We start from the raw sequence: 13188 nt of genomic DNA on the forward strand, positions 1-13188 counted from the left end.
ACTCACTGAAAACAGCTCCAATCTAGCCTGTTAAAAATTATGAACTCCACCATGTGTTTTGTTCAGAGACAGGTATGGACAAAGGATCCAAAAATATTGCTTCTATTCACAAGTAGGGATGTGTGCATCAACATAAATTAGTTTGATCTTCTGCTTTTGCAAAGCACATTGTCACTCCAACAGATTTATATCTGGATTGTAATTTAGGATGGGCAGGAGGGATAGGAGGGATGGAAAATGAATGAGGTTGTTTGCTTTCTTTTCAAAGCAAAAACAATTTGCATACTCAGAGAAGTGCCTTTTTCTTTCTTTTCACTGCAAAACAATGCTCTGTAGTCATAATGGACTTAGGTTTTCTACAGAGATTCCTTTACAATACTTCCTGAAATAATTATGGAACAATTTAACATTATGGGGTAAGAACTGAGCTAACCTTTGAGAAAAGCTCCAGTGTAATGTGAGAATGAGGTCATTGAAAGAAAAGAACAAGTTAAGAACTCTGGACACCTCAAAGATTTTGTAAAGTAAATAGGGCTGTCACTATATTTCATAACAAAACCAACTGAGTAACTTCTTATTTGAATGACAAAATATGGGAAATGAAAAATGCTAAAATCACACATTTTATTCAAGTGAGTATTGAATATAACCAGTCAAAGGTATTAGTAGTAACTATCACAAGAAAATGGACCCATTGTATTACCTTTCCTAATTGCTTGTTTTCAAAATGCCACTTATTTCCAAACTGAGAAGTGTTATAATTGGCTCTGCATCTTAAGAACAGTGGATCTCCAACTCTGAGAAATAGTTCTTGCACAGGGCTTTGAGATACTCCACTTAGATCTGCAATATGACCAAACAACACAGACCAAAATGCTGAAATCTTGAACAGCTTCTGCTTCGACTTCTGCTACTATTACTTCTGCACCATCAGTGTAAATAATACAACAGAGACCTGTTTTTCTATGGGGAAGCATTAGAGTTCTTGTAATGTGAAACTGGTGACTCAGGAGATGCAAAAGGTGAACTGGCTGTTCCATGTGGCTCATAAGTTGTGAACTGCCTGCCTTTGTTTTAAACTGTAAGAATGTATGTGAGACCTTAGTTTATGGGAACATTTCTAACCTCAAGCATTTAAAATTGGTATACATTTATATCAAGACCCTTTCCCTCACATTTAAAATTAAAAGTGGAATTAAATCTACCAATATTCAAATTAATTAGTATTGCTTATGAAGACTTGGCTAGGACAAGTAAAACCCGCAGAGGTAATAAGCCTTATTGATAGGCAAGGTTTTCCCCTTTCGCTTTTTAATCTTTGTGTAATTGTGTGCAGGACTGCAGCACGCTAGGCAAATAAATAAACAACATAAATTTACCGAAACTTTAAAATTATTTCCTCAGTTTATATAGATATATATTAGAACATTTAAAAAATGCATTAGAACACCCTGCACATATACCAGTCTAATACATACCTATATAAATGTTACATTATATTCAGTGCTGCTTACTTCCAGTGAAAGGGTTACAGCTAAGGTTAGAATTAAATTGTACTGATATTGTTTAAGCAAGATCTGTGGTTCATTTTTGAGCTTGTGCATTTGAATCTGATTACATGCTTAAGCTAAAGCCACCAACCATGCCTACCAGCCTTCCCCAGCTGTAATAATGATGATAATGATAATGATAATAAACAACTGGCCTATAAGAAAGACCCAGTGAAGAATGGAAAAGTGACATGGCAAGGCAAAGTATTACATGGCCAGTACACAAAAAAAACAGCAGGCAAAGCAGATAACAAGAAGACCTGGCAAAGGCTAAGAGCAGAAAAGTTGAAGAAAGAGACAGAGGGGCTAATTCTGGCTGCACAAGACCAAGCCTTGAGAACAAATGCATATAAAACCAGAATTGAGAAGACCAAAACAGGCAAAAAATGCCATCTCTGCAAAGAAGCTGAAGAAACAGTGGGCTGCTGAGTTAGCTGCTGCAAGAAGATTGCACAGACCGATTACAAACAATGGCATGACAAAGTAGCAACAATGGTGCATTGGAATATCTGCAAGAAATACCACTTGTCTGCAAGCAAGAACTGATGGAACCACAAAATAGCCAAAGTAATAGAAAATGAAGAAGCTGACGTGCTTTGAGAATTCAATAGACAAAGCAACACCCCAGACTTAACAGTATTGACAAGAAAAACAAAGAAGTCTGGATAGTGGACCTTGCAATACCTGGAGACAGCAGAAGAGAAGAGAAAGAAGTAGAGAAAAGCACAAAGTATAAAGACCTGCAAATAGAAATAGAACGACTGTGGCAAAAGAAAGCAAAGATAGTACCAATAGTAATATGTCCCTTGGGTCCGATCCCAAAACATCTGGAGCACCACCTGAAGACTATCCGCATTGACAAAATCACCATCACTCAACTGCAAAAGGCAGCTTTACTTGGAACAGCTTACATCCTACGACAATACCTTTAATATTATTAAACAACATCTGCCTATCCCAGGTCCTTGGGAAGAACTCGATAGGTGGACAAAAATGCCAAATCTAAATATCTGTTGACTGTGTGGCTGACAATAATATAAATTAAATTTGTATGCTGCCTGAGTCCCAGCAACTCTGGTCAGTTTGTGCCTCCAATCTAGTTATAGTTGGATTTCAGCTTCAAATATTGGAAAAAAAACTTTTGAAACTTCATTGAATGAAATAATAATGGCAATCCTCTGCCTTCATGCCTGTGAGAAGTAACTATTTCTATGCTGAAGCTTATTGTTGATCTTAGGAACCTGTTGGCACAGTTAACACAAATGAAGAAGCAGTATATCCTAAGGCAGACACAGTTTGTACTGAAGTATTACCTATTGTATAAAGCTCTGTGCATACTTTGCCCAGGTTATTAGTTGCACAGCACCATACATGTGGCTCAAATAACAAGTCCTCTTCTTTTAAGTGAAGCTGTGCTTTCTGCATTATCTTCAGGTCTCCAGAAACAAATCTGCACCTATAAATCAATACAGCAATAGGTGAAACTAAATAAATTACATGTTGATGATGATAATACTGATTTAATCATGATCCCCTTCATACTTTTTTAATATAACAAAAAATATAGCAGTGCAGGTAATGATATTCCACTGCTTACAGATCACAGGCAGGGAACTTTGTTTTGCTTCCTAATTACAGATTAATTATCACCATTTAGGAATGGGAAAAAAGAACTATATATGAATAGTTCAGTGACTGGTAAGTTAAAATAGGAACTGTGCATCATCCCTGAATAGCTGAAGCTGCCCATAGTTACAGTGAGGTACAGTACATGAGGTTGTGTTAATTGTAAAATACTTATATGTTTTATTGTAAACTGCTAAGAGACTCCAGTAGCCAGTGATATATAAACTGAATCATCATCATCATCATCATCATCATCATCATCATCGATAATGAAGGGGCTCATTTACCAAAGATCTCATACATCAATCCTTATCTGACCACTAAAGACTCTTAGTTGTTTGGTTATGCTCCTTTGGCAGCCCAGAACATTTACAAGTTCCTCTATCTTAATCTGAGCTACACAAAATCTAAAGCAGGTGTTGCTTGGACATTTAAATGTAGAACCAAATATAAGGGGAAGTTAGTTCAAACATTTTCAGAAACTCAATTCCTAAGTTTTCTTAATCATTCTAGAAGCAATGAAGCTTTTGCTAAAAGAGTGATTTTCCATATTAGTCTCAGCCATTTCACATGGCAATAAATTTTTAGGGACGAAGCAGGATCATGTTGCAATCTCAGTGCACAGGTATGGAAATTAGCAGAAACATCAGAACATTACCTCCATGGACTACATAACATCTTCTTTTGGTGGGAAAATGCCCGAATATACATAAATAATGCAAAAATAGAGTGAGAGTTCCAGAAAAGAAAAAAAAAAAAAGGAAAAGAAGACGATAGTTTGGAGCCATTTACCTCTCAGGAACCTGGCAAGAGAACCATTCGAGAACTGGTGGAGGATGTCCCTCTGATATGCACCTCACACTTTCATTGCCATGTTTTACAAAATATGGTTTTCTTGGGCTTCCTATGGAAAATGATGCATATAGTGCTTTTTATATATGTATGCATTTATATATGCATCTTACTCATTTTTCTATGTTGATACTGACAAAAATTATGTAAAGATTTTGTCCCTGCTATATACAAGTTACCCAAGTTACTAATCTGTTTTTTCCCCACAGAAAGAGTAGCCTATACAACCATAAGTTGAAGAATGTTAAAAATTAGACAAGTGAATAATTTATTACTAGTTAGGGCTGAAGGAATCAGCCCTGACTTGATTAAAATTATAGATTAAAAGGGGCATGATTCAATCTGAGTTTGCAATCTGTAACTGGATTTGATTCAGGTCATTTTGAGATTTGATTTGAAAAAAATGTTTTGCCAGACCATAGATGCCTGTAACTATTTCAATTTTGGGGGGCAAGACAGAATACAATTAGCAAGAATGAGAGACCTTTATAGGACGTTAATCCTGACACAATTTAGCTGATTATTTTCAGGGGATTAATTACAGTAACTTTTTAAAATCCCCCCGCCCCATACCTTTCTTAAGGCATGGATAGGAAAGGTCACCATAACAGCCTCTAAATTCCTCACAAATCAGTGGAGAAGATGTTGTATTCAGTTCAAAAACTGTTTAAAAAGTTTTCTACTGCTTTTCTGCACAGCCAGGATTTATTTGATTGAAGAATGAGCACAGATTTGCCATTATGGTGTAATGCAGCTTGTCGCCTCTCATCACAAGGTTTTGTGGGGTGCCATCAGGGTTGCCATGGCTGATAGGCAAATTCTTCAGTGCACAAAATTTAATTTCTTCTGGACAAGACTGGGACTTGACTTTGCAGGTTGTTGTACCTTAGTCTCTTCTGATAATTGGCTTTCAGGTGCCAAAGGGCTGGCATAGCTGTTTGGCAAGCTTGGACCTTGAATTACTGGCAGGACTCAACTGTTTCAAAATTGTGGCTTGCTTTCAGTATAATCTGCATTTGTTGGCAGAAAGAGCAGTTTGGCACAATGAGATATTGTCCCACAGAGATTGCAAGCCATCCAAAAAAAAAAAAAAAGAGAGAGAGAGACTAGAATCTCTTCTTTGTTTTGATAACCATTTTAAATTGAGTAAGTATGGATTATACTGGGATTGAGGGATGTTTTCTTTTCTTAGAGATTAGTTAAAAATGAAAAGAGAAAATACCAGGCTGACCCCATGTGTAGGGAAGAACTGAGCTGAATTTAGAGTTGTGTTGGCAGAACCAGCACAAAACAATACAGTATTCCAATTGTGTGTGTGTGTGTGGGAGAGAGAGAGAGAGAGAGACAGAGAGAGAGAGAGAGAACAAAGGTTTATGGCTGGCCATATGAAAGAAGGTGAGAGCAGGGAAACCAATTAAAGGCCAAAGCAATGTAAGTCAGCCGCTCCAGAGGAGTTCTGATAGAGAGTTGACTGAGGCGATAAAACTCATTGGCTGTTTAATTATGTCAGTGTCAGGGTGTCCACCACACTACTCAACTTCCCATAGCATCCTCCATATATAGATAATTGCATGTTGATTATAACCCCAGAAAGAGCAGAAATGCCAATGAAATAGTAAAGCGCTTGAGAACATGAGAAAAGACTGCTGGATCAGCCCTAGGCTCATTTAGGCAGTGTTCATCTAGGAAACCCCACAAATAACCCTCAAGGCAGCCCTGCTTTCCCATTGTTGTGTCCAATCATCAAGGTTAGTAGCCATTGACAAACACGTCCTCTAGGAATTTGTCTTGACTCCTTTTGAAGACATCTAAACTAGCAATCAACACCTTATCTTGTGGCAGTGTATTCAACAGGTTGATTACAACTGTGTAAAGAAATATTTCCTGTTATCAGCCTTGAATCTTCTATTAATCATTTTAATTGGATGAGCTTTAGTTCTAATATTATGGGAGATGAAGAAATACTACTATTTTCTCTTTTTTTATTATGTGTAATTTTATTTATATCTCCTTGTAATCTCTAACCTAAACAACTCCAACTATTGCATTCTGCCTCATATGGAAGTTCAAGCCCTCTAATAATCTTGGTTGTCTCTCCATATCTGTCTATCTTTATAAAACATCTTTGCTTCCATCATGTCCATATACTTCTTCATACTTCTTCATATACTTCTTCTTCATACTTCTTCATATACTTCTTCATCTTTTGTTACTTCAACTTCTCATCTCTCACTTTTTGAGGATCTCATCAATTCCATCCAACCATGATCTTCTAGGGTTTCCCCTTGTGTGTATTTGTTTTGTGATATAAATAAAAATAGCTGGCAAAGGATTATCTAATGGTGAGTGTGATTTGTCAACAAACAAGCACAAACAGGTGGTGCATTCTGCACTAGCCTCTCTTTCCAGTATGCCAGGCTGCAGGTGTGGTTGCCAATATTAGACCTCATCTAGAAGGGATATAAATAAAAATAGCCAGCAAAGAATTATCTAGTACAGGACTGAAACTAGACAGCACTTTAAAAAATAGGGAATACATTTGTTTGAAATTTCACATGGCAGACAACAGTCTTTCAAGCAGAAGTTGCATGAGATAGAGGAGAGACTGATAAGTGTAAAAAAATTGAAGCTAATCTAGCAGTTCAGAAACAATAAAAAGGATGCCTGTACAGGGAAAAGGAGGTAAAGGTCTCCAAAGATGCTTTTTCAGTTGCTTTCACTGACATGGACATCTTGATTATTCCCCTTTTAATTCTTCTAGTTCCAAAATGAGTTGCAGCTAATTTAAGATTAGGCCTCCTAGCTATGAATCCCAGCAGATTTAGTTTCGGTTCTTCTGTCTAACTCAACCTCTATCTGGCTTGAGAGGACAGGGTTCTGAGGGTGCCCTGAATTTATCTGAGTTCTGATGATTGAGAAACATTTAGTTCAAATTTGGGATTAATAGGTTTTATATTTTCAGAGCTGGGGCTGTCCGCCATTATTCTTTGTCATGGAGTGTTAGATGAGACCTCACCAACAACACTCACCACTAAGTAATGCATTCATTCTAAAAATCGGAACTTTGAGGTTGACTCTGAATTACAAATCTATGGCTGAAGAATTTGGGTTAAGTTTTGGACTGGAGACTTGGAGAACCTGAAAGTTTACACACTATTTTTTGTGACATTTTGATTGGGTCTTAGTAAAGATTTTACTCAATTGTGGATTTTGGTCTTTTTCATGGACTTAACATAGCTATGATTTTTTTTAAGTTGTTCTGTTTTGTAATTCAAATCTCATTCATTCTATCTATATGACCAAACCACCATGTATTTGTTTCATGCTGGCCTCTTGCTTCGGCATTTAGTTGATATTCATTCAGCATCCATTCATCCTTGAACCTACCTCTTCTTATTTTACCATTCCAATGCATCTATTTATTTATTTATTTGCGTCTCTGAAACTGTCATTTCTCTGAAACTGTCAAGGTTAATTTATTGAACCTTAGAGTTTTTCCCCCTCAATTTGCATTACAGTGTGTACTTATTTTGGTATACTGTACATGTCTTCCAAAATGTGGACTTACAGTTCAGTTTGCCTAATCTATATTATTTTTAGAAATCATTCTCCCTAAAATAATGCATTTTGTACATTATTTTCATGAACATTTTTATGCAGGACAGCCCAATATACTTCTATTATGTTAGCACTGCTATGAAAAAATTAAGAGAACTGTGAATTTTGAATGATAACCAAGCTTCAACTTGTGTATTGGTTAAAAGTACAACATTAGATAAATTAGTATCCAACATTAATCATATTTCTTCCTTCCATCCCTACTAAAGATCCTGCTCTCTAAACAATTATCAGCCATGCTTAGGGGGAGAAATACAGGTGTGATACAGATACTTTTTCTCAGTGAAGATAATTGGGTGTGTTTAATCATGCAGGTACAAATTTAACAAGTAAATATGAATAAATACATAGGCTGTAGTATAAACAAGTCATTTGATTAAATAGCCTTCTGAGTAAGTGAAGAAGCCAGGAAGCTTTTTAACAACAATTTCATGCTTTATCTCAATCAGGAAACAATAGTTAACTGTTTCAGCATAAATCAAGATACTAAGCCATAGAATGAAGTTGTCTTCACAGGCCCAATCTGTTCCACTTGTTAACCATGACTTCCAATGCAGTGCATTGGAAACTATAGTTAATAGGGCATCTTCCTTGTTTGTTTGCCAGCTTGCACAAAGGCTGAATCAAAGTGCCTAGGCATGTTGCAAAAAGGGCATTCATCTCAGTTTATTATTTAAATGTGTGGAGAGGGGAGATTGAATTTTAGGGTTAAACATTTAGTCCAGTTATTTCTATCAAAGGCAGAACTGTGTAAGACTTACTATGCCCTAATTCTTATTTCATCAGACTTCCCCAAACTGCACTCTCACATGTACTAGAGAGCCAACTGCTATGCTGGCCAGGAATTGTGGAAGTTTCTGTTCCAACAGATCTGGAGGGAGCCTTACAGCACACTTTTTTTACTGAATTTGCTGATTACTGAAAGTAAATTGTATGATTTTCATGTTTATTTTATCGAGGTTAGTATTTTGGTTTAAAATAATGCCTTGGAAGGAAATGGGGAGGTAGAGCTTAGAGGAAGAGAATCCATGCATCCCCCACAAAACCAACCTCAATTACCCCACTCATCCAATGATCATTTGATGCTAGTTTTTCAGCTAGTGTAATCTGTTCTGCCAAACTCTTTACAGTTTAAAATAACAGAAAATTCTTATCCTTGATAATTCTCCTGCATTGCATTTGTCTTAGTCCTTGGAGTCAATTGCACATGGTCTGATCTCAGCAAGGATCTTTTATGTTTTTATCTTCAAGGTTGGAGATAAGGGCCATTTTGTGCAAGGAGTCCTGCTCTGGGTATCAGTAGTTTTTTTCCCCCTTCTGAATAGTGCATTTTTTTTTCTTCTGCATTTTTTTCCCATCTGAATAGTATAAAAGCTGAAAAGACCAGCTTTTAAAAAATGTCAGCTTATGAGCAGGGATAATTTCTGATTCAAAAACTAAAGTCTACAAATTGAGCTCAACTCCTAGTGAGTTCATGAACATGCAGTTTTCTTGGCCACAGTGTAGAAGTGTTTTGCATTGCTCCCCACCCCCCCCCTGCCCCTGCCCCTGAGTTTCCTGGTCCAGCATACAGCCTGAGATTTTCTGGTGGTCTCAAATTTTAACAAGGCCCAAACCTACTTAAGTTTTTTAAATCAGCCAAGGTCAGCTAGATGCTGCCATCTAGATGGGCAGCTCCCTTAGAACCTTTTGCCACCTAATTCTTATATTCTTAAATATAAGTTCCTGGCCAATTAGATGACTGTCTTGTAATTTTTAAAAAGAGGAAACGATAATTATTTTAAAATTGTCTCATTTTTCACAATAAGGACTGAAAAGACAACCAAGTTCCATGAGATACTATTTTTACTAATTTGTCAAGTACAAAACAGGGGTGGGGAGGGGAAAACCTAAGTTTAGAATTAAGGAACAACAAGTTGTTCTTTTGTTTTCAGTACAGAGTTCGCTCATACAAAAGCACCACTCTCGGTTATCTTCACTTTATCAGCCTAATTTAAGTGGCTTGGTAGCTTTCGGCACTGCTGCTACGGTCAAAAAACTGGGAACCAAAAACTCTTGTTGACAGATCACAGCTCATTCAGAGAACGACCAGTCAATCCTGTTATTCAGGGAGGCTTAAAAGTGCCCCAGCACTACCAACATGTCAGTTTGATATTTTAAACTTTCGGGAAACATGAATTGGTTCAAAGCATTTTAGAGCTTTTCCTTAAGAAGGTTGTAACTGCTCTAGCTTTAACGTAATGAACAGCATGGGAAAATAGTCCACAATAATAGAACTAACATGGAAGGTGGATAATAAATAAAAGGAAAGGAGAAATTATTCAAGGGCACAGAATCCAAAACATTTTAATGTTTCTAAGTTAGGCACAACCATAGGTTCATCATTTCTATCCTTTTATCTCTCTTTTGAATGTCAGTCAGAACAACCCTCATTTATGTATTATCCAAAAAAAGGACATGCATTAATATACCCCATGCCAAAGGGGATGCAATTTATGTAATTTATATGTAGGCACTCAAATGTAGAAATAATTACTGTAATTAAATAGAAATGTAATACATGCCATCTTGATAGAGAAGACTACAAGCAAGGGACAGATATGTGTGCCTGTTCAATCTGCTACCCAGGAGCTAACTGTAAATGATGGACAGCTTCAAAGCCTCTGTTCTCTTTTATTTTCTTTAAATTTGACCTGGAGTGCTTTCAGGCTGATAGCACCTAAATGTTAGTAGTCCAAAGGCACTGTGGAAGTCTGTCTTTATCCTCCAGAAAAGGGAAATAAATAAGCAGTGGGAAAAGATGCTTGCAAATCTAGTGGTAAAATGTCTTGAATGATGCAGGATGATTACATAATAAAAACCACCTCTGGTAGGACCATAGGACTGGACAGCTCTTCAAACAGGGGACAGTTCTCAGACAACCTTTCAGAAGGTTATCTGCTTATGTGTGTTCTATTTTTTTTTTAAAGGATGAAGATACCTGTAACTACCATATATAACAAGTTCCTACAGAAAAATGCATACTGTAGTAATGAAGAATAAAACAAGCATATCCATAACTATAAACAAAAGTACATTGGGCTGCATCATATTCTGAAATTTATCATTGTAAAAGTTGATAAATAATAACTTTTATATAACCTTAAATATCATCAATCTGTTGAGCTTGAACAAAATCAGTTAATGTTATAAGCCATGCTAAGTCCCATATTTTCCAATACTAACCATAAAGTTAGGTCTGTTTTTTGCTTTCCAGTGCTGTGCTATTAATATTTTAGCCACTCTTAGTAAAATTAATATGATCTATAAATCTACAAATTCCATATTTATAAATAGCAAGAAAAATAACATTAGGATACCCTAGCAATTGATAATTTGTCCTTTGTTAATTATTACATGACATTATTTCAGAATAAATTGTTTATATATGACTAAAACATGAGGAGAATCTGCTTTAAATGAAATCTCCAACAAAAACATGATAATCATGATACATTTTATTTAGTTAATATGGTATTAAAGAAGTAGTTTAAAGGCTTTTTTTAGGTTTTCACTTAAAAGATTATCTGGGAAGGTGTTCTGCTTGTAAAGGGAGACATGAAATCACCCAGCCTCCGGGTGTCATACTTACTTCTTATATATAATCTAAACACTATAGTGTAGTTAGTGGTTTCAGTTGTAATTAACAGTCTGTGATTTCCCGCCTGAGTTTCTCTGATCCTTGGGAATTCCACTGAAACGATATGCCTGTTGAGACAGAAAACAAGACTTCTTTTATAAAATAATTATGAAAAAACTTTAGTGTAAGGAAGTAGGTCAAAATGACAACAGACAGAAAGGAAACAAAACTTTCATCTGGACCAGAGAAACCATTTCACAAATCATTCTACAGAATTAGGTTAGCCAGATCGGCTCTTCTCTACTTACACTTCTCTGGGAGTTCCTGAATTCTCCTACAGCTCCAAGCAATAGCGGCTTCTTGATCATTCCCAAAAGAGGAAGGGATCATGCTTTTAGTTTCAATCACAACAACATTTGGAAAGACTGACAGACTGACCTAAGCAGCATAGTTCTAACTGCAGGTTAACACTAAGCAGATTCTATTTCTGTGATTTTTAGCAGATAACTCAAAATGGTTTGTCAGAGATTGGACACCACATTCACCTCAAGTTTCTGATTTCATCTGCAGTCCATGGAAGAGCTCATGGCAATGTAGTTGGTGCTCTCCCTCCTCTCCCTTCACCTCCCTTCCATTTTCTCTAGCAACTGGCCCAGGTTCGGCCAGGGAACATGGCTGACTGAGAGTTAAATCTGATTCTCTCTATTTCTGTCTAGCAACTTGTAATGTAAGATATGATTTCTATCTAAGAGGCTTTCCCAGTGGAATGCAGCATAACTTTGACATAACTGTATAGTTAACAGAAGTTACTGTTATTTATAAGTTAAGGGTGCAGGATGTTGTTTGGGAAGACATCCAGGGGCATATGAATATCCCCCTTGAATTCTTGAGTAGGAAATTTGACCTCCATTTTTTTCCTTCTGAATCTCTTCTAGCAATGGAGCTTCAATGTCAGAGAAGGAAAGGTGCATATGAAACTTGGGAATTGGAATGTAGCATGGAAAGATTGGGTGAGGATTTGGGTCCATGGGAATCCAAAGCTTTCCTGCTCTTCATCTCTGCCCAATATAATAGTAGGAATTAAAGGAGGACCAGTTGCTTGCAGTGGGAAATTAGGGACACCTCCCTCCTTCCCATTCACTGATGAAGTGTAGTGCTCTGCCTTCAATTCTGCTCTGACAGCATGAATTAGGATAAGTGAGGGGAACAGACAGTAGAATATTATGAAAAGTTAAGAAGTATTCAGTGTTGAGTATTAGAGCTACAGTATATGTCAAAGAAGGGACTTATGCAAGAGAATTCCAGACTCAGGAGTAGTGTTGCCCCCGAAGAGGCAAGCAACTATCCAGTTATTCACATTTTTAGTAATATGAATTACTAAGAAGGAAATACATGTGCACAAAAAATTGTGCCTGCTCATTTGAGCTTTTGCCAAAGATTCATGTGATTATCAGTTCCTGGAAGTGGAACAAATACTACTTTTTGCTCTTCTTGTTTTTGTTTTTTGGCTTACCGATTCTCCAAATCCAGAGAGGAATTACATTTGGTCTGGATGTCTTTAAAAACCCAATGGCAGATGATGTTCTCTGAAATATTTAATACTGCTTTTAATCTGACATTTTCAAGCACACCAACTTCTATAACTTTTGTTGTTTCATTCACATTCTCAGAGTTTTGAGGATTCAAGGAACACTGGAGGTCTTCAACATTATCTTGTATCTGCTTTGTAAGAGAGAGAAAATAAATGTTATTGTTCTGCACTATTTAAGATCCATCTTGCTTTTTGAGAAATAACATTGAAAGATAGCTTGCATACAGGTTTTGATTTCAGTTCTGGCAACTCCAGTTAAATTGATCACATGAAAGGATTTCTGGCAAAGATCTGGGAAACTACTGCCAATAAGGGTAGCTGACACTGAAGTA

General features: G+C 36.6%; 1 protein-coding gene across 1 annotated transcript in view; it reads right to left on the bottom strand.

Annotated features, from left to right (window-relative positions):
• FLT3 (fms related receptor tyrosine kinase 3) overlaps positions 1-13188 on the bottom strand; it is a 68263-nt gene that overhangs the window by 32438 nt on the left and 22637 nt on the right. Inside the window, exons 4-8 of the mRNA XM_088140692.1 lie at positions 12779-12984; positions 11278-11393; positions 3969-4080; positions 2864-3006; positions 704-843 (exon numbers count right to left, since the gene is read on the bottom strand). Of these exons, the coding sequence (XP_087996818.1) occupies positions 704-843; positions 2864-3006; positions 3969-4080; positions 11278-11393; positions 12779-12984 (717 nt within the window). The remainder of the gene's footprint in view (positions 1-703; positions 844-2863; positions 3007-3968; positions 4081-11277; positions 11394-12778; positions 12985-13188) is intronic.

This window comes from Python bivittatus, unplaced genomic scaffold (assembly GCF_059951505.1).
Source record: "Python bivittatus isolate LINGU-HERP-01145 unplaced genomic scaffold, Pbiv_v1 ctg000340_np1212, whole genome shotgun sequence".
In the NCBI taxonomy this organism is placed as follows: domain Eukaryota; kingdom Metazoa; phylum Chordata; class Lepidosauria; order Squamata; family Pythonidae; genus Python; species Python bivittatus.